Source organism: Lontra canadensis, unplaced genomic scaffold, assembly GCF_010015895.1.
Source record: "Lontra canadensis isolate GAN:19392208 unplaced genomic scaffold, GSC_riverotter_1.0 scaffold5, whole genome shotgun sequence".
NCBI classification, from domain to species: domain Eukaryota; kingdom Metazoa; phylum Chordata; class Mammalia; order Carnivora; family Mustelidae; genus Lontra; species Lontra canadensis.
Window position 1 is genome coordinate 38,832,154 of NW_022630999.1, and position 27,854 is coordinate 38,860,007.

Sequence of the window (27,854 nt, forward strand, 5' to 3'; positions counted from 1 at the left end):
TGGGTCGTTGAAGGCCAGTCTCTTGTAGCCCAAAACTCCTCTGTACTGTTGTCTCTGAAACAACAGCAAGCCCGTTTAGAGACATTTCTGCGGCTGCAGGGAGACAGGCCTTGGGTAACAAAGTATAGTGAATGGAATTGCTAAGGACTGGCTCCTGGCCTTCGGGAGATATAAATGGAGCATCCCCTGGGGCTCCCGCAGAGTTCCTTCCAGGCTTAGGGTTGCCTTCAGGGTCCACTCTCCTGAGCCAAAGACCCCCACACATCTGGGCGGCCAGAACTGTGTGAGGCTTGGCACAACCAGAACTCTGGCTACCCACCCCTCCTTCCCCACCAGGGTTGCCCGCCATGGAGGTCCGCATCAACGTCTCGAGGCAGCAGGTGGAGAAGGTGTTTGGGCTGGAGGAGTACTGGTGCCAGTGTGTGGCGTGGAGCTCCTCAGGCACCACCAAGAGTCAGAAGGCCTATATCCGCATTGCCTGTGAGTCCAGGGCCTGGCCCTTGGTCAGGGGTGGATGGAGGGTATCACCAAGGGTAAGGGTCTGTTCAGAAAACCTCAGGTCCTGCCTAGATGGCGGAGAAAGTGCCTCTGTCCACTCCCCAGCCACTCCCATATCCCCCTAGTCACTTGGCACTTTCTCTAGCCATGCGCCACAGCCCCTGCGGGACCAGGGGACAGGGCCAGCCAGGCTGAGCCAGCATGAGACACTCGGGCTGGAGGACATTGTTGCTCTTCTCCCAGATTTGCGCAAGAACTTCGAGCAGGAGCCGCTGGCCAAGGAGGTATCCCTGGAGCAGGGCATCGTGCTGCCCTGCCGCCCACCCGAGGGCATCCCCCCGGCTGAGGTGAGAGGGGCTCTGGTGCCCGCTCCACAGGTGGGTAGGGCTCCCAGGTCTTGGGTCCTGCCTGCCCTGACGCCCCCCGGGGCTACTCTCGCTCCAGGTAGGGCCAGGATGGGCGGGCAGTGCAGTGGCATGGCTCCCTCCCCCAGGTGGAGTGGCTCCGGAACGAGGACCTGGTGGACCCGTCCCTGGACCCCAATGTGTACATCACAAGGGAGCACAGCCTGGTGGTGCGACAGGCCCGCCTGGCCGACACGGCCAACTACACCTGCGTGGCCAAGAACATCGTAGCGCGTCGCCGCAGCGCCTCAGCTGCTGTCATCGTCTACGGTGGGCCCCAGTGCTGGTGGGGCAGAGGGGCTCCCAGGCATAGGGAGATGGGCAACGATGTGTGAGTGGCTCCCTATGGAGCCAGGGCCCAGTGGACCAGGCTTGGCCTCCCTGGGAAGGACAGGGAGAGGGCCTGCTGTGGCTATCTGGGAGCCAAGGGGCGTTAAGGTTGGTGGACATCTGTGGTGAGACCATCCCTTGGGTTACCTGTGGGCCAGAACATTGTGCAAGTGGAGATGAGGGCACAGGATGGGAGTCTAGGAAAAGTAACAGACCACAGCCCATGCTCCTGTGTCCCAGGTGTGGGAAGTTGAGTGTTCCAGGCACCCCAGGAGCAGGCAGAGGGGGCGGGTGCCGGAGTTGCCCTCGTGAAAGACTGGGGTCTGGGCCGGAGGAGCATGGGAGCTGCAGCTAGGCCTGGCTGCCCTGGGCGCTTGCAGAGCCTGCTGGGAGAAGGGGCTGTGGAGCCAGTACTGCCGGGCCCTGGGGGTTAGCGAGCACCAGCACGGGCTCCCCTCCAAGGCTTCTCTCCCAGCACAGCCACAGCCGCCCCTTTCCAGCTCACAGCCCCTCTGCCCTCCTGCCCTGGCCCCTGGGCCAGCATGTCTGAGGAAGCCCCCGCTCCCTGACCCCAGTCCTTCTCTGTCCGGCCAGTGAACGGTGGGTGGTCGACGTGGACCGAGTGGTCCGTCTGCAGCGCCAGCTGTGGGCGCGGCTGGCAGAAACGGAGCCGGAGCTGCACCAACCCGGCGCCTCTCAACGGGGGTGCCTTCTGTGAGGGGCAGAATGTCCAGAAAACAGCCTGCGCCACCCTGTGCCCAGGTACCAGCGGCCGCTGCCTCCCGCATCGCTCCTCACCACGCCATCTCCGTGCCCTGGCTCCATTGTGCCCACCAGCCTGCCCCCCATGGCTCCATCCCACCCACCCACACGCAGGGCCAGGCTCAGTCCAAGGCTGGGATGGGGTTTAGTGTGGTTGGAAGCAGAGCTTGGTCTGTGTCCAGGCTAGGCCTTGGCAGAGGGGCTGAGTCACAGACTCTGCGGTACAGTCAGGACAGGTACAGACAGTGTGGGGCAGGCGCAGGGCACCGCCTGAGTCTACAGAACCACCTATGCCTGGAATTACAGGGTCATCGTGGGACCAAGTGCCCTTGCTGCCCCAGGGCCAGGACGGCCCCATAGTGTGGATAGAGTAAAGCAGGCCCGGCATCATCGTGCCTCCCGTCATTAGCATGCGTCATTCAGGCCAGCCGGACACCAGAGGGTGTGCTCCTTACCACAGCACTGCTCCTAGGTCTGGATGCCCAGCAGGGCCGCACTGTCGAACTACCTATGCCGCTGCCCAGGCTGACCACACCATCTCCTCTCTGTCCCTGTCTCTCCTCTAGTGGATGGCAGCTGGAGCCCATGGAGCAAGTGGTCAGCCTGTGGGCTCGACTGCACCCACTGGCGGAGTCGTGAGTGTTCTGACCCAGCACCCCGCAATGGAGGTGAGGAGTGCCGGGGTGCTGATCTGGATACCCGAAATTGTACCAGCGACCTCTGTGTGCACAGTGAGTCCACTCTGCCCCAGGAGTCCTCTTGATTTTGCCAGGATTGGCCCTGACCAGCCCCAGGGAGGTGACAGCTGAGGGAATCAGTCCCCTGACACAGGTGTATGCCCTCTCCAAAGTTCAGGACTCTCGGGAACTCCCCATCCCTAACATACCCACACATGTGCCCGTGTATACCCCAGTACCTCCCCACCTCTCCTGAAACATGCATACATGGGAACATTTCCCATGTCCCCCAGGCTTCTGGATCCCCCTCCTCTCCTACAGTTTCACCTCCACACGGTCCCCCAAGTGCACACACGAGTTCTGTGGGGACACTGGGCTTGTGAGGCCTGTTAATTACAAGGCCATAAGTAACAATTAAAGATCTCTGTTGGATTTTTTTTCTCTAGAACACACCCTCCCCCATTCTTTCAATTAAAAACCTAATTATCTGTGTCAATTCCTTTCTGATGGACATTTCTTCCATTATGCAAAGCCCTTCTAAAATCAATATAGCTTCCTCCAGGCAGTCAATCACCCCCACCCCAGCCCTGCCTCAAGCCTGGGGAGGCAGACCAGGAGAAAAGCCCTGGCACCCCAGCTTCTGGCCCAGGGACATGGCTAGGAATTAGATTAGCAGACCCTCTCCTCCAGGAAGTAGAGCCCCTACTTTGGGGATCCCAGGAGCTTCCGCCAGCCCCAGCTACCCTGGGCCCCAGAAGAGTAGGTTCAGCCTGGCAGTCCACTAGGCTGCCTGGGAAAGTGTCTCCTCCCCTCCTCCATCCTTAAAGTAGCAGCAGCCCCAGACTGAATGAGCAGTGAGAGATGTGATTTGCCCAGAGCGACACAGCAAGGTGGTGGCAGATGCAGGTCTGAGATGCACACATGCTGACTCCATGCTCCCTGCCACCACATTTGCAGCCCCGCTAGTGCTGATGCCCAAGGAGTGAGCACCTCATCCTCCTGGGGTGTAGACCGCTGACCTCTCCTTCCCGGCCTCCTGCACCCTGCCCCTCCCAAGGCCGCGCTCTTTCCCGCAGCTGCTTCCGGGCCCGAGGACGTGGCCCTCTATGTGGGCCTCATTGCTGTGGCTGTATGCCTCCTCCTGCTACTGCTCGTCCTCATCCTTGTTTATTGCCGCAAGAAGGAAGGGCTGGACTCAGATGTGGCTGACTCATCCATCCTCACCTCAGGCTTCCAGCCCGTCAGCATCAAGCCCAGCAAAGCAGGTAGGGTGCCCCCTCACTCCCACCATTCCTGCCAGGCCCCCACACTAAGAACTGCCCAACAGGTCACCTCAGTGCCACCCCCTGAGTCTGTCTTTACCCTTGCAGACAATCCCCATCTTCTCACCATCCAGCCAGACCTCAGCACCACCACCACCACCTGCCAGGGAAGTCTGTGTCCCCGGCAGGACGGGCCAAGCCCCAAGTTCCAGCTCGCCAATGGGCACCTTCTCAGCCCGCTGGGTGGTGGACGCCACACGCTGCACCACAGCTCGCCCACCTCTGAGGCCGAGGACTTCGTCTCCCGCCTCTCTACCCAGAACTACTTCCGCTCTCTGCCCCGTGGCACCAGCAACATGACCTATGGGACCTTCAACTTCCTCGGGGGCCGGCTGATGATCCCTAATACAGGTGAGAAGGACTCCAGGGTGCCCCAGGGAGCTCTAAGAGGCAAAACTAGCCTTGTGTCCCTCCTAGAGGAGGATGGGACAGCTCTTGATGTTTTTCCTGGGCTGCTCACCCTCACCCCAAGTGCTGAGCCAGGCACCAAGGAGTGGGGAGAGAGTTTTGGAGAGAATCCAGCCATGGCTGGCCGTAGGGCCGGCACCGAGGCCATGGCCAGAGTGTCTCCCTTCTGTTACTTCAGGGCACAGGACTACTAGCCATTCATTTGCACAGTCAGCCAGCCCATGTGCCAGACTCTGCATTGGGCCCTGGGCCCAGAGGTAGGACAGGTGCTGGCCCCAAGGAACTGTGGAACTAATGGAGAGATGGCAGAGGACAAATGCGGGGAGGGGGCTGCTCCGCCCACCACCTCACGGAAACCCTTCTGACAGGGCCCATGATAGGAACTCCACAGACCCTTTCCATAGTCCTCTTTTGAGGAAGCACAGCAGCCTCTGTTGTTCCCACCCTGAAAGTCTCTTCTCCCTCAGCTCAGATGACCCCACTTGCCCCTGATTTTCTTACCCCTCTCCAGCTGCTTCTGGTGCCTGTGCCCTAAATGTAGGTGTTCCTCAGAGCTCCCTCCTGGCACCCTCTCACAGAGCAATCTCGCCTACTCCGTGGCTTTAATCGCCATGTCTGTGCAGATCACTCCCACTCCTCCATCCCCAGCCACATTTCTCCTGGGCGACAGAATCATACACCCAGCTGCCTCCTGGGCAGCTCCATCTGGATGTCTCACAGTACCTCAGATTCCTGGTGCCTAAAACAGCACTGTCTCCCACCCTCCCCCAGAACCTCCTGCTTTCTGGCTTTCCCCACCTCAGGGACAACAGAGTCAAGTTGCTCCAGCCAGAAACTGGAGGTCACCTTGACCTTCTACTCTTTTTCACTTGCCCCCCTCATTTCCACAACAGCTTTAGTCAGTCACACACCAGTCCCGTCATTCTTCCTCCTCAAATGCTCCTGGTTTGCCTCTTCCCCACTGCCTTTTCTGGCTCAGGCCACCATACCTACCTCTTATCTGGTTCAAGGCAACAAGCACTCACCAATGAAGCCAGACTTAATCATGTCCCTCCCCTTCTTGAGCCCTTTTTGGGGCTCCCCAATGCCCCACATAACAAGGACACAGTGAGCTCTCTGTCCCCTGCTGGCCAGATGCAGTGGCCTCTACCCTCCTATGCACTTTTTTCATGCACATGGCAGTCACAGTGGGCTCTCGGCACTCCAAGCACACCATGCTGCCCTTTGCACACACGGTTCCTCTGCCCCCATTCACTGACTCATCTGCTAGCTCTCATTCAGGTGCTGGCCTGGCAGCTCTCCCTCTCTGTGCCTCATGTCCTCCTCACGGGGCTGCTAGGATGATGAGGTGAGATGGTCCATGTCAAGCTCTTAGAAAGGGACAGGCATACAGTGACACTCAGAGACCATCAGCCTTTCTTGCCCCCCCCCAACCCCCAGCACCTTTTGCTCCACTTGTCCTTCTGCCCACCCCCGCCGCCCACCCCCCCGGGGCTGAGTGCCTCAGGAGAGCAGGGCCCCTGGTTTTTCCTCACTGCCCTGAGTACTGGATGTGAGCATCTACTGAATGTATACGTCCGCCTCAGAGAGCAGTCACACATGGATCTCTGCGACCGTCACCAGCACTGGCAGCCAGTACCAGGAGGCAGCACAGAGCTGGTTAAGGGAGCAGTAGCTGTAAATAGGGCATCAGTGCCTTCCCTCTCCTGCTCTTCAGTTTCTGGGAAGTGGTGATACTCCAGCCAGCCCACCTCAGACTTCGCTCTGGAGCTTTGGACTTGGTGGGATAAAGTCATAGAATTCCTTCCTCTCCCCAGTCACGTGCCTCCGAGGTCCCTCCTGATGTAGGCGCCCCCGTCCCAAAAGAGCAGGAAGGTAGAGCAGGACAACTCCTTGCCATCCTCAGAGGAGCTCTGCAGCCCCTGCCCCACTGGCTCTCCCCTGCAACCACTCCTTACTGAGCAGTCCCTTCTGGGGCTGCCGAGCGGGACACTGCACAGAGCTGAATCCACCAGACAAGAGGACATGAGTGCAGGGACTCCCAAACCAGGGAGGGCTACCAAGGCCAGCAAGGCTGTTAAAGGCCTTCCCTACCTACAGACAAACCGCTAGCAAATGAGGAGCAAAGTCATGGTGGCTGAGAATGGCCATCCCCAAAGATGGCCAGGGCCGATAGGAAGAGGAAAGCTTTAGCAGAGCAGGAGGACAGGGCACCCAGGCAGAGGTGTGCTCAAGAGAGGGGCTTCAGAATAGCCAAGAATACAGCACAGGCTGGGCTGAGGAAGCTGCTGGAAAGGCATCTGGGGCCAGAGGTGAAGGGCTAGGCCAGGGAGCTGGAGGCAGGGAAGGTTTTAAGCAGGAGTACCCTGGCCCCACCCAGTGTCTTTTGGGTGATAGGTCAGGTAGGTACAGAACACCTAGCACCTTTTGTTCCAGAGCTTTCTGTGCTCAGGCTAACTAGGCATGCTTTTTCCACCCGAGTTCCCTTAGCCTCTCTTCGGGTCACTAGGACTCCGTTTCATGCCTGTGTGGGTAGATGGACAGGCTGGCAGTCCCTGTGGCACCTCTGTCCCCTAGTCCATGCTGGCACTGGTCAGTCCTCAAAGGGAGGTGCCTGTAGGGGCTGGGAGAGAGGGGTGTTTGATGTCTTTGCAGCCCTGGTAAACCCCAGGCCTCCTCTTACTTTGTCACAGGGATCAGCCTCCTCATTCCTCCAGATGCCATACCCCGGGGAAAGATCTACGAGATCTACCTCACGCTGCACAAGCCAGAGGATGTGAGGTGTGGGCGCGGGCCCTGTTGCTAGGGCTGGGTGGGTCCTGCCCTCTGCCTTCAGTCACCATGACATCCCCTAGCCATCCACTGTCAGACTTGGTCTAGCCTAGCCCTGGGGAGGGCAGGGAAGAACTGCCCATAAGCTCCACCCAGTCCTGGGGCCTCAACCCTGGGGTGCCAATTGCTCTGCCCCAGCCAACTCCCAGGACAGCCCACTGACACCTTTCCCTCTCCACCCATATATTCCCACTTGAGGTTGCCCCTAGCTGGCTGTCAGACCCTGCTGAGTCCCATCGTTAGCTGTGGGCCCCCTGGAGTCCTGCTCACCCGGCCGGTCATCCTCGCCATGGACCACTGTGGGGAGCCCTGCCCAGAGAGCTGGAGCCTGCGCCTCAAAAAGCAGTCCTGTGAGGGCAGTTGGGAGGTGAGCAGGAACGGCCCTGAGCCCACCCACCTGAGCACTGAGGAGTTCAGCGTGGAGCCTGAGCTTCCCACCTGACCCTTGAGCCACCCTCTCCCCAGTCTGGCCACTCCTTACAGTTGGAGTTGGCCATGAGCTGACCCATCGGGCCCTTGCCCGCAGGATGTGCTGCATCTGGGTGAGGAGGCACCCTCCCACCTCTACTACTGCCAGCTGGAGGCCGGCGCCTGCTATGTCTTCACTGAGCAACTGGGTCGCTTTGCCCTGGTGGGAGAGGCCCTCAGTGTGGCTGCGACCAAGCGCCTCAAGCTGCTTCTGTTTGCCCCCGTGGCCTGCACCTCCCTTGAGTACAACATCCGAGTCTACTGCCTACACGACACCCATGACGCACTCAAGGTACTCCCCCACCCCCACCCTGCCACAGGGAGGCCGCACCACCCCTGGCACTGAGGGCCTCTCCTCCTGGGAGGGGCAGCCGTGGGGAAGGGTGCTCTGGGCCCCAGACTCAGCTGGCCACCTGGGGTGTGCTACAGGAGGTGGTACAGCTGGAGAAGCAGCTGGGGGGACAGCTGATCCAGGAGCCTCGAGTCCTGCACTTCAAGGACAGTTACCACAACCTGCGCTTGTCCATCCACGATGTGCCCAGCTCCCTGTGGAAGAGCAAGCTCCTCGTCAGCTACCAGGTGAGGCCGCTCAGGGTGCCTAGAGTGGGCATACCCAAGGCTGGGCACACCTGACTCAGCTTCTCTGCCCGCCCCCTCAGGAGATCCCCTTTTATCATATCTGGAACGGCACCCAGCAGTACCTTCCCTGCACCTTCACCTTGGAGCGTGTCAGCCCCAGCACCAGTGACCTGGCCTGCAAGGTGTGGGTATGGCAGGTGGAAGGCGATGGGCAGAGCTTCAATATCGACTTCAACATCACCAAGGTGGGCAGAAGGGGGCATCAGCACTGCAGAAATGTGCCTCCCCCCGCCAACACACACACACACACACACTGGGCCTATCCTGCCACCAAGCCCACCTCCTCCTAGAAACTGCTTAGCAGCTTCCCCCAAGTCTCCAGGGAGAGAGGTGCAGATGCAAACAGATGCAGACAGATGAGATCGCAATCTGACTTGGGGGTGGAAATTGAAGAGGATGTGGGAGCAGCAGGAGGGAGAGACAGAGCCTGGGGGCCTTGGGGTTTCCAGGAGGAACAACTTTGTACAGTGCCTTGAAGGGTGAGTAAGAGACAGTGAGTGAGGGAAAGGGGGCTTCTGGCTGTGGGAACTGAGTGGGGAGGACGAAGATAGTGAGATGAACACAGTGAGTTCTGAGTAATCAGTAGGGGTGACTTGAGGGGGATGATGGGGAGACTGGAGGGGAATGGGGCTTGATAGCTCCTCTGCTCACTGGCTGTGAGACTTTGGGTAGGTCACCATAGCTCTGAGCCTTGAGACCTTCTAAACTCGAGTGAGCAGAGCTCTGGCATACCAGGGGTGCCCAGGAAATAGTACCCATGCTACCCCCATGCTGTGGTGGTTTGGGTGCTCCCCCAGCAGGTGGTGGCAGTGGGCCTGGGCCATGAAAGTTCTAACAGGCACCTCCACCCCTCCCCCACCTCCAGGACACAAGATTTGCTGAGCTGCTAGCTCTGGAGAGTGAAGGGGGGGTCCCAGCCCTAGTGGGCCCCAGTGCCTTCAAGATCCCCTTCCTCATTCGGCAGAAGATCATTACCAGCCTCGACCCGCCCTGTAGCCGGGGTGCTGACTGGCGGACTCTGGCCCAGAAACTCCACCTGGACAGGTGGGTGGGAGATGGGCAGGGAGGGGCTGCAAAGGCCCCCTGCAGTCCTTCCTGGTGGGAGAGGATGGGTGGGGTGGGTAAGAAGCTCAGTGGCTCGGGCTTGCACCCCGACCACCAGCAGCCAGGGTATCCAGTGCACTTGGCCAAGGGGAGGTCCTGCCCTTGGGTGGGCTGAGAGGCAGAAGGGTACAGCCTGGGGTGAGGCAGGGCTGCTGACTGGCTCCTGTCCCCTCCCTTCCACAGCCATCTCAGCTTCTTTGCCTCCAAGCCCAGCCCCACAGCCATGATCCTCAACCTGTGGGAGGCGCGGCACTTCCCCAATGGCAACCTCAGCCAGCTGGCTGCAGCAGTAGCCGGACTGGGCCAGCCAGATGCTGGCCTCTTCACGGTGTCAGAGGCGGAGTGCTGAGGCCAGCCAGGCCTACAACGCCTATACTCTCACCAGCTTTGGCACCCGCCAGGGACGGGCAGAAGCCAGATGGGGCCCTTTCCCCTACTCAGGGGGAGCTGTGTGGACAGGCCCCCTCCTGGCAGACACTGTCCCTTAACACTGGCCCTTCAGACCCTGCCCACACTTCCACCCCTCCAAGGCCTGCCTGGCCAGACTGGCACTGCCACCTGCTCTGACCCTGCCCCAGCCTCTGGGGCTCCGGGTGGACAGTGACTAGAGCCCAAGCCAGGCCCAGCCCATCTGTGTGTGTGTATGTGCGTGTGATGCTACCTCTCCTCCTGCCCCTGGCCAGGAGGCCGCATACACACGGGCATACATGCACACGCTGGGCTCGGGACATGGCCCCCAGAGCTCCTGCCTGAGCTGGACCTTATGCAAACATTTCTGTGCCTGCCAGGTAGGGCACATCTGAGGGGCCTGGCTCCAAGCCTCTGAGACTGAGGGCCACAGCTGGACAAGGGGCGGCCCCTGGATTCAGGCGTACGACCACCACGCGGGCATGTGCCCATGCATGTCTCGTGTGCTCATCTCACATACTCCCTACCAACCCACCACACACACACACATCTCATGCTGTACACCCAGAGGCCACTCACGTCTCTCACACCCAGTGTCAGTCCACATCTGCCTCTCACATGCTGCCCTTCTCCCACCCACCCAGGGACACCCAATGGCTCCTCCCTGATCCTCCCCCTGCCCCCAGCCTGGAGGAGCCCTGCCCAACAGGGCATGTGAATATGCAATGGGAGTCCCGGGCTGGACAATGGCAAGTGTGCGTGCCGTGGTGTGCCCGTTCCTGGGGCTGGCCGGTTCCCCCATGTGGGGCCTGTTGTGTGAAGCTCGTGCCCTGACTCTGTCTTAAGTGCTTTCGTGCACTTACACTTGGCCTTATGTACACAGCCTTGCCCGGCCGCCGGGGCGCGTAGGGATTTTAGCGGACGTGAATGTAAATAAATTATATATATATATTGCTAACCCGAGTGCTACTTCTCTCTGGGAAAGCCAGAGGTCAAGGCTAGTGGACACAGAAGGGCCACACTTGGGCTCTTTGGGAGTCCTGCATGACTGGGGACAGGTGGGACCTGGGCCCTGGTCCAGAGAGGGTAGTTCCCAGAGACTTCTTCAAACACAGGCCGTCTGGGCAAGGCGGCAGGCAACTGCAGTGACCAGGGCTGCACCTTTGCCGGACCCATCTTCCGACTGCAGGAAGGTGACCACACAGCGAGGGGCCAGCTTTCTCACTGTGGCTGCCACCAGGCTGGAAAAGCTGTGGGGAGGGGGACTGAGGTGAGCCCAGGCCAGCCAGATCCCCCCAGGCCATTCCTCCCTGCCCATCCCAGCACCCAGACTCACTGGGGATGCAGCTTGTAGAGGGTCCCATCCACCCCTACGGACACAGTCAGCACTTCTAGGCCCCGGTTCTCACGGATCTTCTCCACTACAGCAGCCACACCCGCCCCACAGAGCTGAGCAGCCCGCTGGGACACAGCCTGGCACACCTCCAGGACCATCAGGGCATCATCTGAGGTCAAGGGCAGCCCCAGATCCTCCAGGATGGCTCGGACCTGCCTTAGAGCCAGGCTGTCACTGGAGGACAGGAAGGAATAGAACACAGAGAGCCAGGGTCCTACATTAGCTTTCCCACCTCATGAGTTCTCCGGAATGGACCTCCCACTAACCAGCATTTTACCCAAAGTGGGTAGATAGATTCTCTTGGGAGGTGGAAGGAGGCAATACAGGCCTTAGGCACCTTTCAATCTCAGAAAGAAACTTGGTCTTGAAGATATCCCTGGTCTGAAGGCGCTGGGTCTGCTGGCCCCGGAAGAGAACTCCAAGGCTGGTCAAATGCAAGAGAATGTGGCGGACGATCTCCCCCAGGTACATGCCACTGATCATCTTCTCAAAGCTGCATGAAAGCACAAAGGTCAGGAGACCCTACCTGCTTCCATAACCAGTGCCAGCCACCACCAGCTGCCCCTGCCCAGCCCCACCCTTACCTCTGCTTGCCAGGGTTGATGGATGCCTGGTCCACATTTGCATCAAAGCAGGTTCTAAGCAAGTCCAGAGAGCCGTCATCCCCAAAGGCACCCCACTCCATATTGATGCACATATGGCCTGAGTCCCCAGCCACAGCTGCCACATTCCGAAGCTCTTCCATGTAGCAGGCATTGGTGCCAGTTCCTGCAAAGAGGCCAGACAGGGTGGAAGTCATTTACCGACAGATAAGACCCCTCCCTCTGTGCCCTTCCCAAACTGAGATGGCAAAATTTAGGCTCATTTCTGACCTCTCCATTTCCTCACACCAACAACTTGTCTTAATGTCCTGGTCTGCCTTCTTTCCTGACATTCCTTCTGCAGACCCTGGCAGCATCAACCCCTGTGGACCTCCTCTGCTTTCCCTACCAGCATCACCATCAGTGTATCTTCCGTGCTATGCCAGAGCACCCCTGGGAGATGTGTGAGAGCTCCCCCACTATTGGCAGTTGAGAGGCCCAAGCTCCCTGGACTAGCTTTCCAGATCTTTAGTCAAACTAGCAGGTTCTGGGGACATAGACAGGAATCAGATATGAGGAGCCCCATGGTGGCCAGGCCATGGGCAATAAGCAGCTAACATGATATTGCCTGTATGTACCCAAATAGAAGTGCAAAGAAGAGCATGATGGGAGCCTTGAGCATAGCTGAGTCTTCCCGCCTAGAGGGTCAGAGAAAGCTACAGAGAGGAAATGATGTTTGGATTTGACTTTGAAGCCAGGAACACCGAAAGGAAAGGAATTCTAGGTAGAAGGCACATTCTGGGTTAAGATATACCCTTTCTCTCCCCAACACATAGTCAGCTCTAGGCAAGTGGTCTCCTTATCAGCCCCACCTGGATTTCCTCTGACTAGTTTATTCATAAAGCAATCTAGGCATACCTCTCCTGAGCACCTCCCCACTCTGGGCTCTATGTTCAAGAAGTTCCCAGTTTCAAAAGGAGTCTGCCATATACCTCCTGACCTAGGATTCTGATGCCTAAAGAGCTATGAGAGCCGTCCTCCCCCACCTAGACAGACACTCTTCAAGTCCCACTCATGTTAGGACCACTTCTGTTCTGATCTTAACCTTGTCATCCCATTGTGCAGAGTCAGATTCAGCTCTGACTGCCACATGCTGTCCTGGGCTTGATCCCCACTAAATGGTGGGTTTTGAGAAGATAGGTATTACCCCCATCTTTATGTATAATCTTCCTGTCCCTTCATCCAGCCTCTATCTGGCCAGAAGAGGAATGTTTAATAAAGACTTAGGATCTTGGACTACCTGAAGGACAGCCTCACAGCTCACTCTCTGTCCTCCACCCCAGCCTCTACCCAATTCCAAGCACTGAGCGTGTATCATGGGCCAGGAACTGTGCCACACTTTGTTCCCTCTCCTCTCACTCTCACAATTCTTGAGATAGGCATTGCTATTATCTCTGTCTTAGAAGGAAATGGAGGCTTTGGTGATTTGCCCAAGGTCACACAGAAGGAAGTGGCAGAGCTAGTATTTCCACCCAAATCTGTATGACTCCAAAGCTCATATTCATTTAACAGAAAGGCAAACTGAGGCTCAGAAAGCTTAAATGACTATGGATAGTATAGCTAAGCTGAGCAAAGTTCAGACACACGGCCCATATGAGTGTTGCCGGGCCTAGCTGAGTCAGGTGGGAATCACGCCACATCCCCAAGGCCAGAGGAACGTCCAACCTGAGGAATCAACAGAAGGCAATGAATTAACATCAGGCAGTAGGAGCACAAAAGAACAGGGCCCTCCTCACCAACGATGAGGCCGACCTCACAACAGGGATCCTCATAGCCACAGGACATCATGGTCCCCACCGTGTCATTGACAATGGCAACCACATTCAGCTCCACTGCCTGCACACAAAAGGATGCTGCTAGTTGCTGGGCAACGTGGTTGTCACGGCAACCAGCGCTGGACCCAGAGGTCTCTACTACAGAGAGCCACCCACTCCACCCCCGCAGGTCAGGAAGCAGGAGACCCTTTGCTCCCTTCAAGTCCTGCCACAGCCCCAAAGCACCCCTGGAGGCAGACTCCTCACCTGTCTTCGCCCAATGGCTTCCCGCAGCAGACACACAACGTCTTGGCCCTCACAGTCGGATGCATTGAAACCCTTTGTCCAGTTTAGGAGGATGCCCTGGGGTGGGACAAAGGTGGGGCCAGAAGGTAAAGGCCCCTTGGAATCTCACTCTCCCTCCCCAAAGCCTGAATCTCATCAGAAGCATATGCTATCCTCTCTTACCAAGCAGGATTCCATGCCCACTCTGCCACATGGCTGAGGGCCTTACCCTCTGCCCCCTCCTAACTCCCCAGGAGCCTTCCTGTGTAAAGAAACCTATTAATAACCATCTGACCTGTGTCTTCTATTATTAGTGCCAGAATGCTCAGATGGTCTGAGAGTCTGGACGTTTTAAGACGGCTGCCCAGAAGGAATGGCCCTTCATAATTGGGTTAGGAATGAACAGAGCTGATAAAATGAGTGCTATGTACGGGAAGGAGGAGGACAGAGAAGGCTCAGAGGTCCAAATGACAGACTATTCTGCTCTTTTAGAAAGAACTAGCAAGAGTCATTTGAGAGAAAGGAAACTGAGGAATTAGGGACAGCGCTGTGTCAAAAAAAAAAAAGAAAGAAAGAAAGAAATTCACTTGTGTATTCCAGATATGAGGGAAGGACAAAAGGAAAATCTAGAACCCAGAACACCTAGGCAGGATGGGAGGAGAGAAGACAGATAAGCCTTTATTGTGAGAAACTTGCCTTAAATTATGAACTTATTGATGGGCTTGACAATCTAGGACTATCCTTTTCTAAGTGTGCTTTCCTCTGAGAGAGCAGGCAGGGGGAATTATTCTCCTGCTGTTAAAAAATGACAGCTCTGCCCAAAGTAAGAGCGTGCAAAGCAGATATGAAAATCTTTGGGGGGCACCTTGATGGCTCAGTCAGTCGAGTGTCCAACTCTTGATTTTGGCTCAGGTCATGATCTCAGGGTCCTGGGATAGAGCCTTGCATCTGGGCTCCATGCTCAGCACACAGTCTGCTTGAGATTCTCTCCCTGTCCCTCTGGCCCTCTGCCCTGCACTCTCTCTAAAATAAATCTTAAAAAAAAAAAAGGAAAATCTTTAGGGCAGAAGATTTTAGAGATACGAACTGACTCTTCCTCTAACAACATTTCCTTTTATCCCCTGCCCTATGCAACCACAGCCAGAGTGCTGAATGCTCATGTGAAACAGAGTAACTAGAAGCCAGAGAGTGAGAGGGCAATTAAAAAGGAGGGCTACTGTGGGGGAACCCAGATCGTAAGTAGCACCAATACTTCCCTGCTCTCAGATGAAAGACAGACCCTGGTCTGGAGAAGGGGAGCTGGAGCGACCTCAGAGCCAGGTTTTGGAGTTTCCTGAGACAAGCATTCTATACCTCTACCTGGGCCATACCCCTATGGGTAGGAAGGAGACAAAAGAGATCTGAGTGATCTGACAGCAGAGGAGGTCTCTGTCCTCCTCCCTCATGGAGGGAAGATGAGTTGTCATGGGAGGTGTTAAGAATCAAGAGAGGAAGTGTCAGAGTCCTCACAGCTGGGGCCTAGGCATTTCCTGACTTCCCTGAGTGTCTGCGCATACACAGCAAAGGGTACTGTGCAGCTGAAAGGGGCCCCTACCTGGGGAAAGAGGTCCCCAGATTGATTATCATTAAGCCATCCCCCCAAAAGAATGTGGGCTCAACACAGAAATTAAGTTCAGTTCTAGATAATGAATAGGACCCTGTTTTCTTCTTGCGCACATGATTTTGCATACTGAGTCCCACCTGCTTGTCACATCTTACAAGGAATAAGCAAATGGTGCCAGCATGCTTAGTCTAGAGTGGGGCAGACCAGCAGAGAGACACTGCTGAATGCTTGATTCCAAAGGGCCACTGTGTAAAAGAAAGCCAAGTGCAGAAGCTTGTGTCTGAGAGAGGTCAGACCTGGAGCAGAGCCGAAAACTGCATAAAGGCTGGGTGGAGTAAAGAAGGCAGAGCTTTTCAGGAAGAACATAGTGGATGATTTTAGGGGCAGCAAGCTCCTCCTCACTGAAGGCAGCTTTTTGGCAGAAGTTAGGGGTGTTGAGGAGAAGACTCTTGGGAGCTTGGACCAGAGTATGGGAGGAGCTGTCTCCATGACAGCCCTCTGGTGTGTGCACTGAGAAGTCCAGCATTCTTCTTGAAGGATATGTAGAGGTGTATGCTCAGTTGGTGCTGTGTCTAGATCTGTGTGTGCTGCTCTACCATTCCAGTCAGGCACCCAATACCAAGCCAGGCATGAGAGAGTAAGTTCAGGAAGGGGAGATAGGGCAAAGAAACCAGGCAACCATAAGCCCTTTCACGAAACAGGAACTAATGCTGTTTCCTGCAGGTCTCCTAGATTAGTACACCAGGCCTGTGGAGTAGACAGTCAATGTGTTCCTTCATCAGCCCTGATCAGGGCCTACACTGCTCCCAAGTGCCCAGACCTAACCTGGCTCCATTTTCCTGCCCATTGGCGGCCCCCAGGGGTATCCATAATCTTTTCCATCCTGGGCCTCTTTACAGTCCTGGATTCCAGGTGAATTTACCACACCCCCTTCACCTGCACACACCAGTGAAACCAAGGCTAGGGGCTGGCTCAGCCCAGCAGTGCTTCTGCCCACCCCCACCCCCAGCCCAGGATACTTGAAGCCCTCTCCCCAGCCTCCTGCCCATTCCATGAAGGGTATGAGTGTGTAAAGCCCTTGGGGATAGTTTCCCCTGGCCCTCCCTCCCTCACCTGGTCGAGGCCAAGCTGCCTGCATGGGAAGGAGAAGGTGAAACCCAGTGGGAGGCTCTGCCCACTCAGGCCCTGCTTCTGCTGGAAGTCCACAATGCAGTCCACGATATGGTCGAAGAGCTGAGGTGCAAGGCAAGTCAGGGGGGGGCCCAGCCTGGGTCCTTCCCCGCCCCTGACATTGGGTCCAAGCTCTGGGTACCTGCTGTCCAGAGCCCTGGGCCACATACTCTGGGATGGAGTAGACCTGGCTGGTGATCTTCACACCTCCTGCTGTCACACGCACCAAGAGGACCCGAAAGTTGGTGCCCCCCAGGTCCAGGGCCAGGAAGTCCCCACGTTCTGTGGAACAGAGATCCCCAGTGTCAGGACAAAGCACGTTCTGTGACCTCCATGAACCCATATCCCAGCCCCACACTCATGCCAGATCCTCACCAGTGCCATCAGGTGTGGCCCGGACATAAGTGGGCAGCATGCGGAGGGATGAGGCCTCCCCTCGGAGACCCTTGGCCATGGCCTCCCGCATCTGTGCCTGCACCACTGCCAGCTGCTCATGGTTCAACCGGAAAGGTGCCAGGGTCTCTTCCATCAGGCGCCGGTGAGCAGCCAGGCGGGCAGCCACAGCAGTCACCATTGCCACACCCCGGCCACCCCCATCCACAGAGGGAATGAAGGAGACATCACATTCCGGGGCCAGGAGCATCACGGTCTCCTGCAGGATGCTGAGGAAACTACACAGACACAAAGTAGGCATGCCTGGCTTGACACCTGACCCTGAACTCCAGGGCTTGCTGAAGCCCTGGGCCCCGTCACTTCAAATCTCTTCAGTTCTAAGTCCAACTGTACACCAACCTTATGCCCAGTATCTCCAGTGCTCCCAGTGCCCTCAGAGTCCCCCTCCCTTGCATACCCAAAGAGAAGCATCTTTCATCTCTTCTGACTTCTTCTGGCGTCCCTTAGTCCCCATCTGACCTTACCCTGCTTGGGTGCCACTCATACCCACTGCCTTGCACACATGGAACTAGAGTGCCCTCTGGGTCTTTATGGAAAACACGTTCTTGCTACCTGCTCACACAGGAAGTGTGTATTTCCAGTACCTTGGGTGTCGCTCAAACACTCGGCCTCCGGTAGCCACAGCAATCTGAAGCATCTGCAGCTCCCGGCTGTGCCGGAGGCGGGAGAGAACAGCAGCCAGGGCGGCGGCACAGAGCCGGGCAGCCCGAGTCAACACGGTTGCACACACGTACTGCACGAGCTCAGCGTCCGAGGCCCCCACACTCAGGCCCAAGTCCTGCAGGATGGCATGCACACGGGCTGCCCCAGCCAAGGGGCTGGAGGGACACAGGGTACTGCTTTGGGACTCAGGTAGCCAAAGCTCCCTGCCCTCCCTCAGCCCCATGGCTACCTGGGAGACAGAGCATCCTCCCCTCTCCCAAGCCAAGAAGCCCCTTATCTAAGCCCACTGGCTTTTCTTACTTACTCCTCCATCTCAGCCACATGCTCCAGGGGGATGCTGCCTTGGGTCAGCAGGGCGGAGGAGGTGCAGCCATCAAAGAGGACCCCTTGCTGGGCCAGGTGAGCCAAAACAAGCCTCACCAGCTCACCCAGGTATAAGCCCCCAATCATCTTCTCAAACCTACAGGTAGGAAGGGTGGCTGGACAGAGCTTTCCTTAAGCCCTTAGCCCACTTGGTCCCACCTCCAAGGGTCCCAAAAGAAGGATCATTTTCTTTGGGGTCCCCCAGACTGGAGGTTCCAGAAGCAATGGTTTCCCAGGAGATAGGTTGGTGTTTATCCAGACCCCGCTGCCCCCTCAGGCTTAGATTAGGTTCAGAGGGGCTTCTGGAGGACAGGGAACACTTTGCTACCCCCATCCCCAATACTGGTCAGGAATAAGGGAGGGCTATGGGTTGAAAATTCTGGGTTCTAGAATCTTGAGCCCTTCCTTCTTTGAGCATAGCCAGGGCCCCCTAAAATGCAACCTGGAAACCCTATGAGCAAGCAATAGGGAGGAGCCCATGGGCCTGAGTTCAGGGACAGCAGCGAAGAAGGGAGCAGAAGAGTGATAGGCCCTAGAACAGAAGGTCAGGCCACCTCTGGGCACCAGGATTCAGGGACTCTTGGTCCAAGGCATGGTCAAAGGTGGTCAGCACTGGTCCCAGGACCCCATCATCACTGAAGGAGCCCCACTCAACGCTGACGCAGACGCGGCCCCGGTCCTCATCCAGCACTGCCACATGCCTTGCCTCCTCCATGTAACATGCATTGGTGCCAGTGTCTGGCAGGGATGAATCTGTCAGGACCTGCCCATCAGGTAGCTGTACCCCCGCACCCATCATCAAAAATGGCCCATGGCTCACCTACAACAAGCCCGACCTCACAGGGCCCAAACCCTGGCTCGCAGCCCATCATGGTGCCCACTGTGTCATTCACCACGGCAACCACGTCGATGCTGTAGGCCTGGACAATGGAGAGGGCAGAGGTCATGGCTGACTTAAGTGGGTAATGCAGGGAACCTGAGGGATGGGCAAGGCTAGGGCCTTGGCTTTGATGGAGGGGCCCTGGACTTGATAGAGGTGCTCAGAGTCCATGAAACTCAATGTGTTTCATGCCCACACATATACTCTAGGTCCTCCCACCCTATAGAGAATTTTCCTCCCATCCCACACTTCCCCTTGTCTCTTCCACCCTCTACTCAGGCCCTGGGGCTCTCAAAGGCTCCCGACCTCAGTCATCACCTCCAGAACACCAGTGCTCCCCACAGGACCAAGATGATTGTGAGCAAGCATGGCACCTTGAAGACTGCACTGTAGGTACCTGACTCTCTAAGCCCCTCCTAGCCCTGAATTCTATCCACTAGCATCACAGTTAGTCCAGATGGATTCAGATCCACCTTTCTTTGGTATCCAAATGTTTGCACATACCTTTCTCTGGAAAACAGACCTTCCACCCCAAACCCAACTTATGCATCTGGCAAATTCCTCAAAGCCCCTGCCCGAGACCTGGTGTGCCCTTCCCATGCTACCAGAGTCACTGAACTACCTCCTTGACAGGGACAATCCTTTGTTGGAATGCTTTCCCTCTAGCCTGTGAGGTCCTTGAATACAGGATCAAGTCATTTCATCTTTGTTTTGCCCTATGGTCCTGAAAATTTATTTCTCCTTTCTTAGCCTTTAGTCTCTACGTATGAGGTGGGAATGGTAGCAACAATTACCCCAGGGTTAGATTGGATAAAGGATATAAATAGAAAAGGAAAGCAGGCCCTCCCAGAAGCACAGGCACAGTCTATGTATGCTGGGCACACAGGCAGCCTTCCCAATGCCCCTGCCCCACTCACCCCCTGCCTCTTGATGGCATCTCGCAGCAACTGGACCACATCATGGCCTTCCACACCGCTGCACCTAAAACCTTTGGTCCAGGAAATAAGGGTGCTCTGGGGGCAGAAAACCTGGATCACTCCTCCAATAGCCTTCATGGGGCTGCAAACCCTCTACCCACTGTCCCCATGCCCACTCTGCCTCACCCTGTCCAGGCCAGTCTGGTGACAAGGGAAGGAGAAGCTGAACCCAAGCTGCAGACCCTTTTTGTCCATGGGGATTGCATCCAGGAACTCAGACAGACAGCGGGCAGCAAAGTCAAAGAGCTATGGGACAAGTTAGGGTCTCAGCTCTGCCCACCAGAGCCCCAGCCACCCAGCCAGTTCCCAGAGCCTAGGCAGTGGGCTCTTACCTGCTGACCAGGACCCAGCATCACCTCTGGAGGGATCACAAACTCCTGACTCCGGGGCTCCATCCTATGCCCCTCATTGCCCACCAGGGTCACCCACAGAACACGCAGTGAGGCCCCTGTGGCCCCCAGCTCCAGCACCACAAAATCTCCTTGCTCTGGGGCAAACAGGACACAGAAAGGCATGCAGCTGGCAAGACTAAGCCCTCTGCATCCCAGAAACATCCTCAAGGACTGCAAAGTCTCATTAACGGAGCTTAGAGTTGGGATTCTTAATGGGGAAAGGGATAAGGAACTCCCTCCCCAGATCAGAATTCTCTCCCTAGGCCTGGAAACCAATTTTGGTCTATGCCACCCACCAGTGCCTTGTGGGGTGGACCCCACATATGTGGGCAGCATCCGGACAGAAGAGGCAGGGCTGGCCTGCCCCCTCAGTGCATGCTCCATAGAGCACAGGAGGCTGGCTTGGATCTGCCGTAGCTGTGTCTCCGTCACCTTGAATTGCTGTAGACACGCCAGCACCTGGGGAGAAACAGGCTAAATCTGGTCAGGAGCCCCATTGCCTAGCCAACTTCTCTGACTCCAACCAGGACTGCCCTGCCAAGCTTGCTCCTCCCTTTACCAGTCCAGACCAGCACCTTCCTTAGCTTTCCCAGGAGCTGACTAGAGCCCTGCCTAAGCCCTGAGCCTTGCTGGTCTCCCCAACACCTGCCCAGCCCCACTTCTCACCTCTTCATGCACCTAGGTTCTTTTGCTGCCTACACATCATACTCAGTTCCTGCATTCTCAGAAGGCTCCTTCCTGGAGGGGAGACCCACCTACCTTTTCCTCCTGCTCCATTCTTTGGTGATTCCTTCTCAACATAGGGATGTTCCCTACCCCTTCCATTTCTTAGAATTCAGGGTTTAGTGGGGCCATTCCTGTCATACCATTAATTCACTCTGGCTCCCCAGTACCCAGAGGTAAGCTGCTCAGTGAGTTGTCGTTCACCAAATGAGCAAAGAAACGAACAAATGTGGGATGAATTTCAAGTACACGTGCTTTGCTCTCCCAATCCACTTGAATCTGAAGCCTAAGTAAGCTCAGCTTGGGAGAACCTGGAGGCCACACTGTGGAGGACTGTCCTCCCATCCGTCAGCCATCCTTCCCACAGGCATTGATTGAGTACCTATTAGGGGCCCAACACTATTCTAAGCACTACAAGTTGCATAACCCGGTGAGTTCTGTTCTTATTAAGCTCAGATTCCAGCATAGAGGCAGAAAATAAGGAAATAAACATGAAATATGATTCTGGTAGTAACAGTTGCATTTTTTTTTTTTTAAAGGCAGGAACAGAAGTTTGAGAGTGACCAGGGGAGGAAAAGGTGTTTTTGGATATTGGTTGGGAAAGTTCTCTTTGAGGAAGTGAACTAAATGAAGGAAGGGGACAAGCCATTTGAAGATCTGGGGAGGAGGATAAAGGGATTTTCTTCAGAGTGAGGGGATGGATTTGGGGGAAAGTTGGGCCAGGGGTGAATCAGAGCGATGGGAGGGGGTAGATAAGCAGAAAGCAGAAGATGGGATACCCAAGGTTCCTTTCCACCAGTAACCCACTGTGGGGGAGCTAAGAGGAGCCCCAGTACTCCACCTCTATGTGAAAGCTCCCCTAGATGACCTTCTGGCCTGTCCTTCAAAGAGATGCCAGCAGCCTCCCTGGGTTCCCTGGAGTCCCGAACTGAAGCTCTATTTCCTGGGCTTAGTTTTTCCCAGGTCCTCACTCCCTGTCCCACAGAAATTCCATTCCTACGACTCACTGCCCCACACTGGACCTGTCTGTAAAGTAACCACACAGGCATCTGAATAAGGAGGCAGAGGAGCCAGGGAGGAGAGGCTGTTCAGTGAGGGAGATGGGCGTGACTCAGTTCCACCTCTGCTTTAGAAAGAGAATGGAAAACAGATTCCTAAGGAGGCAAATGATCCTAACTGGAGTGCCAGATGTTCAGTTTGATGTTTACATTATAGAAGATGCTTCTAGCAGCCATGCACACTAGGAAGGGTTATTCCTATGTTATGTTACAAATGAGGAAACTGAGGCTTAGAGAGGAACAGTCATCTGCATAATCCAAGCAGCTATTAAGGGACAGAGTGAGATTTGAACCCAGATCTGACACATTTGTTTCCACACAAATGTGAAGCCTTATAAAAACTAGCAATTTCAGGGATGCCTGGATGGCTCAGTTGGTTAAGCTACTGCCTTCAGCTCAGGTCATGATCCCAGGGTCCTGGGATCAAGTCCTGTGTTGGGCTCCTTGCTCAGCAGGGAGCCTGCTTCTCCCTCTGCCTGCTGCTCCTCCTGCTTGTGCGCTCGCTTTCTCTCTGACAAATAAAAAAAATAAATAAATACAATCTTTAAATTAAAAAAAAAAAAACTAGCAATTTCACCTGAAAAGAACCCAAAGCTGATGAAGGTTGCAGCGAAGAAACCCCATGGGATGAGAAAATTACATCTGAGTCCTTGCCCTGCCACTTTCCTGGCTGTGTGGCCCTGGAATAAGGCTGAGAAAATAATAACACTCAGAAGGCCTCTGTGTTCCCAATGCCAGGGACCATGTCATTTCTCACTTCTGTGGCCCAGCCATGAGTTGAATACAAAGGAAATGTTTACAGCAGGGTCTGGGGCAGAGACCAGACAAAGGTGAAGTGGGAGCATGAAATGCAGTAAGGGGTGATGCCCCCCAGTTTGGGCAATAAGCCACGTCCAGCAGATGTCAGAACAAGCTGGAAAACTAAAGAAACTGCAGGGAAAAATTCAAGAATCCTTTCATGGCTGCCTCCTCTATACAGGTCCTTTATCTCCATTAGTTCACTTAATCCTCCAGGGGGTGGAAGGATTAGACTTTATTTTTTTCATTTTTACTGATGAGGAAACAGACTAGGAGATATGAAATGACTTATACAAGTGTTTCCTGTTTGATGGTGTGACATGCAAGGGTTTCTAAATCTTGGTCAAGATGACAGAAAAGAGAAACTCAATCTGAACTAACCCAAGGCATAGGGCTATGCTGAAGAATAACCTCCAAGTTGAGTTCAGCTCTGAAATCATCTCTGTGTGCCTGATTGCAGTGGCTATGTTGAAGGGAGGGAGATGTGCAGGAGACTAGAGAAATAGGGGAAGGAAGTGTCTTAAGAATACAGTCTTCTACCAGAAAATCCCAAAAGGGTCCTTGCTAGACTATGTCAACCCATTCAGGGCAGGGGCAGCATCCGTGCAACAAAGTGGCAAAAGTAATACCTTTGCAACTGAAATACCTCAGCTTAAGCTCTTGTCATGAGTTAAAACTCAAATCAGTTCACCTCTCTAGCCCCCTCTTTCTCAGCTGTAAAATGAGATAATCCCCACCTTGCTGTCGTGTGAAGTCACAAAGGAGAGTTACTAGATCAGATCTGAAAGGTTTGATAAACTAAAAAGGGCTGCATGGCTGTGAACTCAGGGCCCCATGGGCTGATCCTGCTCTTGATAGCCTTAAATAGGCACGAATCAGAAACCCAGTGCTGAACTTACCAGCTCAGAGCTGTCTGAGGGGCAGGGCAAGCCTTCCTGGGAGCAGCCAGGAGCTCCTTCCCTTTGCCGCAACCCTACTGGCCCAATGGAGTCCATGTGGTTCCACAATGGAGGGTGGCCACCTATAGGAGGAAACGGACAGCCCAGGTGAACCACATAGTCTACAGGCCCTCAGAGGCTGTGGCCCTTAACTTTTGTCCTTGAGAAGAGGACCGGGAAGAAAGCTGTAGGCAGAGCTCAGAACCTCTGACCATCAATGATCCTTTAGTAATCAACCAGAAGGCCCCCATTTTCCAGAAGCACATGTATTAACAGAGCACTGGGAAGGCTGGTTCCTAATCCCAATGCCATTTACTCATTCTGTCATTCATTTACATTTACCAGTTCCTGATGCCTACTGTCCCAGATGCTGGAGTATAAAGCAGATGTAAGCTTGTCCTGAGGGATCTTACAGCCTTACCAACAATCACAGTACCCTTGACATAGGCAGTAACAGAGATGGACCTGCTACCATGCTTGGGAGTTCAGGGATGTTCTAGAGGTTTGGAACAAAGAGTGTGAGGTAACAAGGAGCCAAAGACTTGCTGAAGAAGCAGGCAGGCTGGACTATGGATGGCCTTTATGCCAAGCTATGTTGTACAAATTTCATTCTCAAGGGAGAAGTGGACAGGGATGGATCTGTACTTCAGAAAGGGGTTCCACTAGTGGCATAACTTCAGGCAGGTCATTTATGACTTCTTTGAATTTTAGTTTTTTCATCTGGGAGGAAATAACTACTTTTACAAGGTTGTTATAATAATTAAATAAGACTTGAAAAATGCTTTGGGAAATTTAATGTGCAACACAAACATCAGCTCATGGGTGGGTTTTGGAAGGTACAGTGATGCAGAATGGAAAGAGCCCTATGCTCAGAGTTAAGGACCCAACTCTCCACAGAAGACCTAGCACCAGGTCTCCAAATGGGAGGCCCAATTTTCTTAATCTGCCAAATGGGGATCAATATATGTCAAAGAGCTTTGTGGGGCAAATGAAATAATGAAAGCAAAAGGACCTTGTGCAGAATGTACCTTCAGATTTATTTACTTGAATCTGAATTGAGCCTCAATTTCCTCCTCTATAACAGAACAAAAATTCAGTTCTTGTGAAGATTAAAGGAGTTAATGGTTTGCATACTGTAAAGAACTGTAGAAATGTCTGGTATTTTGTTAATTCAAGCTAGAGGTGGTACTGCTATTCCAAGAAGTTCCCAAGGGAGCCTTCAGTGATTTAGGTGTCTTTCAGGAGTAAAGGAAAAGGGAAATGCAGTGAAGGCCCCAAGATGGGGAGAAGGGATTTGTCCACTGAATCGATCTACCTCTCTTCCTGTAGCAACAAGACTCCAGGGAAGAATACCTTCCCATCCCTGCATACCTTGCCCTCCCTCCATTCCCAACATGCCCATGAATTTGCCCTCCTCATGGTCAAATTGAGCTGCTGATTGTCCCATCCCAGTCTTTTCCTCAGTCTCCACCTCCTACTGTCCTCTGTCAGGCATGCAAAGCCATGAGCAATCTCTTCACTGCAAAATTCTCGTCTCTTGGCTTCCAACAACTAGTCTTTCCTGGGCCTTCTTCCTGAGTCCCTCATAATCGTCATTATTTTTTCTTTCCACTCCCCCTTAACAATGTCCCACCCCACCCCTGTTTCTGGTCATAGCCCTCTTCTCCACAGCCCTTTGTATCATCTTCAGGTTTTGATTAAAACCTCTGTTTCAGGTCTCCCAAATCCCTGTCCTGAGCCAAATCCCAAATTCTGATGGTTAGACATCCTTCTCCAGATGCTGGAGAAGCTTCTCAAACTCCATAGTCAAAGACACATTCATTTTCTCCTTCACTTTTTCCCCATGATACTCTTCCTGTCCTCCATCTTGGCTGGATGCATCAAGGTTGCTCACTCACACAGCTATTCGGGTGCCTGTCTACATCCCTGACTCTCATCTCTCCTCTATGCAATCAGGTCTGAGGCTGAAAGAGCTAAGAACAGAAAGTGCTCTCCCACATATCCCCTCTTCCTGGTTCCCACTGCCACTGCCCTAGACCTTCTTCCCATCTGATTATTCCAACAACCTCCTAACTGATACTGTCCATCTCCCTGCCCCACCAACTCCCAATACATCACCAGAATAACTGCACAAAAATAGGTATTTCTATTTTTCTATTTTCCCCAGCTCTATCTCCCCTAAGATAGGAGGTAAACCTTCACATTGTGGTATTTCCCGCTGTAGGGAAAAGAAAAAAGTCTGAAACTCTTTAGCATAGCTTTGCAGGCCCCAAGTTTCCTCTCTTGCTACTCTCCCTCACACTCCAGCCACACTGACAAGTTCGCCCTGTCTCTTGCCACACTGACTACAAGTTCGCCCTGTCCCAGGCTTCATTCACAGTTTTCCTCGAGTCTGGAACCACTGGTCTGAGTCATTTGCATCTTCATCCCAGCACAGGGTTTGACATAGGTATGTGCTAATACAGCTTTGAAAAATTTGGGGGTGGGGGGTGTGGGAGTGGGGTTCTTATTCAGAGAACTAAGAAATCAGTTTCCAGCAAATGTCTTCAAAATCCCATATACCTAATTTCCAAATCTGTCAAATAGGAATGTTAACTTCCCGAATGTTACAGGTTTGTTTCAAGGATAAAACAGGGTAACTGAGGTAATTATAATCTTAGGAAAGGGCTAGCCACTACACACAGAGTAAGCTTTCACTCTACTTTTGAGGCCCAGCTCACTCAATCATTCTTTCATTCATTTACTCTTATTCATTCACTCTTCTCTTGGACATTTATCTGGTACTTCTACATGCCAGAGACTGTGAAGCTTCCTCCAAGAAACCTCAGTATTGACACTCCCAGTAAATGTACTCATATCTGCCTCTTCCAGCGAGCCCAGTGGGGAGGGACATGTCTCCCACATCACTAGATTCTCAGAACTCAGCTGGGGTCTGCACGTTTGAGTAACAGTTGGCCTCTCAGCTTAACTCAGCTGAATCAGATACATGAGGTGAGTCTTCCTTCTGAGAAGGATCCCGGGGACCCCTGCCAAGGATGAGCGCTATCACTGAGGACCAGCTGGCTTAGTCGTTCCAGCCTTTACTCTACTAGCATGGGCAAAGCTGGAGAGATGGTGAGGGGATGGGCCTGAAGTAAGTAGGCATTAGAAGAGGGTCTTACCCGGGAGAAGCAGCAGTTGTTCACTTTCTTCAGGCTTGAGCTCTTCTCTCACAATGTTAGGCTCCCACTGACCTGGTTTGCACCCAAAAATGAAACTCACGGGTCACCTGAGTTATAATGTCCCACGCTCTTTCTTGGCCACCACTATCTAGACATCAGTTAATTCAGGAAGATGCACTTCCTTCTGAGTCTGCCCTAAGAGAAGCCCAGGGCAGGCAGGGCTATGGTGCAAACTTAAGCAAGATTAACTGTACAAAGCTGGACCCCTGAACTAGGTCAAGGACCCTGGGACTTCCCCTCTGTAATACTGGGAGCCCCACCCACTTTACAAACACTCAGAGTCTGAGTTTCGAGATGGTGGCTCACCTGGAAAGATGGAGGCGGCTAGCATGAGAAATATATAGTACAATAAACAATCTTCCAAAATGTTGAAGTACTAACGAGCAAGAGGCAATGTGGAACATAAGAGGAAGAGACTAACTCTGCCCTAGAGTGGGCAGGGCAAGTTGAGGAAGCTGAGCCGTGAAGAAAGACTAGCAGTATGCTGGCAGAGATAATCCTTCTGAGAGAGAAGAGCCTGTGCAAAATCATGGAGCACAAGGCACCTTCATGGTATGCGGTTCAGCTCCAAAGACCTAAATAAAGATACATGTAGGTGAGGATATATGATGGGAGAGGTAGCAGCCAGACTGTGGAGTTTAGCCCTCAGAGGGTAGGCCAGGGAAAGGTAGAGGGGGTGTAGGTTCA

The 27,854-nt window shown here is 54.3% G+C and overlaps 2 protein-coding genes across 7 annotated transcripts in view; one reads left to right on the top strand and one right to left on the bottom strand.

Moving 5' to 3' along the window:
- UNC5A (unc-5 netrin receptor A) overlaps nucleotides 1–27,854 on the top strand; it is an 87,107-nt gene that overhangs the window by 50,436 nt on the left and 8,817 nt on the right. For 2 of the 4 annotated variants that reach the window (XM_032851888.1, XM_032851891.1), the window contains 14 exons: nucleotides 337–480; nucleotides 742–845; nucleotides 992–1,172; nucleotides 1,827–1,994; nucleotides 2,561–2,725; nucleotides 3,748–3,936; nucleotides 4,042–4,344; nucleotides 7,095–7,182; nucleotides 7,432–7,600; nucleotides 7,760–7,993; nucleotides 8,131–8,280; nucleotides 8,361–8,525; nucleotides 9,206–9,384; nucleotides 9,628–10,810. In XM_032851888.1, coding sequence (XP_032707779.1) covers nucleotides 337–480; nucleotides 742–845; nucleotides 992–1,172; nucleotides 1,827–1,994; nucleotides 2,561–2,725; nucleotides 3,748–3,936; nucleotides 4,042–4,344; nucleotides 7,095–7,182; nucleotides 7,432–7,600; nucleotides 7,760–7,993; nucleotides 8,131–8,280; nucleotides 8,361–8,525; nucleotides 9,206–9,384; nucleotides 9,628–9,793 — 2,405 coding nt within the window. In that variant the 3' untranslated portion in view covers nucleotides 9,794–10,810. Of the gene's footprint in view, nucleotides 1–336; nucleotides 481–741; nucleotides 846–991; nucleotides 1,173–1,826; nucleotides 1,995–2,560; nucleotides 2,726–3,747; nucleotides 3,937–4,041; nucleotides 4,345–7,094; nucleotides 7,183–7,431; nucleotides 7,601–7,759; nucleotides 7,994–8,130; nucleotides 8,281–8,360; nucleotides 8,526–9,205; nucleotides 9,385–9,627; nucleotides 10,811–19,339; nucleotides 19,450–27,854 lie in introns of those variants that run through there. The other 2 variants (XM_032851889.1, XM_032851890.1) reach the window with 2 other exon arrangements.
- On the bottom strand, nucleotides 10,783–27,529 carry HK3 (hexokinase 3). Of its 3 annotated transcripts, none has more exons than XM_032851886.1 (20): nucleotides 27,474–27,524; nucleotides 27,108–27,179; nucleotides 23,908–24,029; nucleotides 20,726–20,888; nucleotides 20,370–20,524; nucleotides 20,164–20,283; nucleotides 19,978–20,073; nucleotides 19,001–19,100; nucleotides 18,735–18,918; nucleotides 18,122–18,277; nucleotides 17,739–17,972; nucleotides 17,077–17,372; nucleotides 16,844–16,983; nucleotides 16,645–16,764; nucleotides 13,911–14,006; nucleotides 13,626–13,725; nucleotides 11,833–12,016; nucleotides 11,586–11,741; nucleotides 11,189–11,422; nucleotides 10,783–11,102 (listed from the first exon to the last, which is right to left on the bottom strand). In XM_032851886.1, the coding sequence occupies exons 1-20, from the start codon at nucleotides 27,496–27,498 to the stop codon at nucleotides 10,958–10,960; spliced, it is 2,898 nt and encodes a 965-aa protein (XP_032707777.1). In that variant the 5' UTR covers nucleotides 27,499–27,524; the 3' UTR covers nucleotides 10,783–10,957. The 3 variants fall into 3 exon arrangements, with proteins under 3 accessions (XP_032707777.1, XP_032707776.1, XP_032707778.1); XM_032851885.1 differs by having other exon boundaries at nucleotides 20,726–20,903; XM_032851887.1 differs by lacking the exons at nucleotides 10,783–11,102; nucleotides 11,189–11,422 and having other exon boundaries at nucleotides 11,620–11,741; nucleotides 13,555–13,725; nucleotides 17,739–17,990; nucleotides 20,726–20,903; nucleotides 27,474–27,529.

Coding starts and splice junctions, on each gene's coding strand:
- HK3 (XM_032851885.1), bottom strand. CDS start 27,498: ATGCTAGCCGCCTCCATCTTTCCAG. Junction 20,904..23,907: donor CCTCAGACAGCTCTGAGCTG/GTAAGTTCAGCA, acceptor GACCAGATTTAG/CCTGTTTCTCCCCAGGTGCT. Junction 16,765..16,843: donor CCCAGGGCTCTGGACAGCAG/GTACCCAGAGCT, acceptor CTTGCACCTCAG/CTCTTCGACCATATCGTGGA.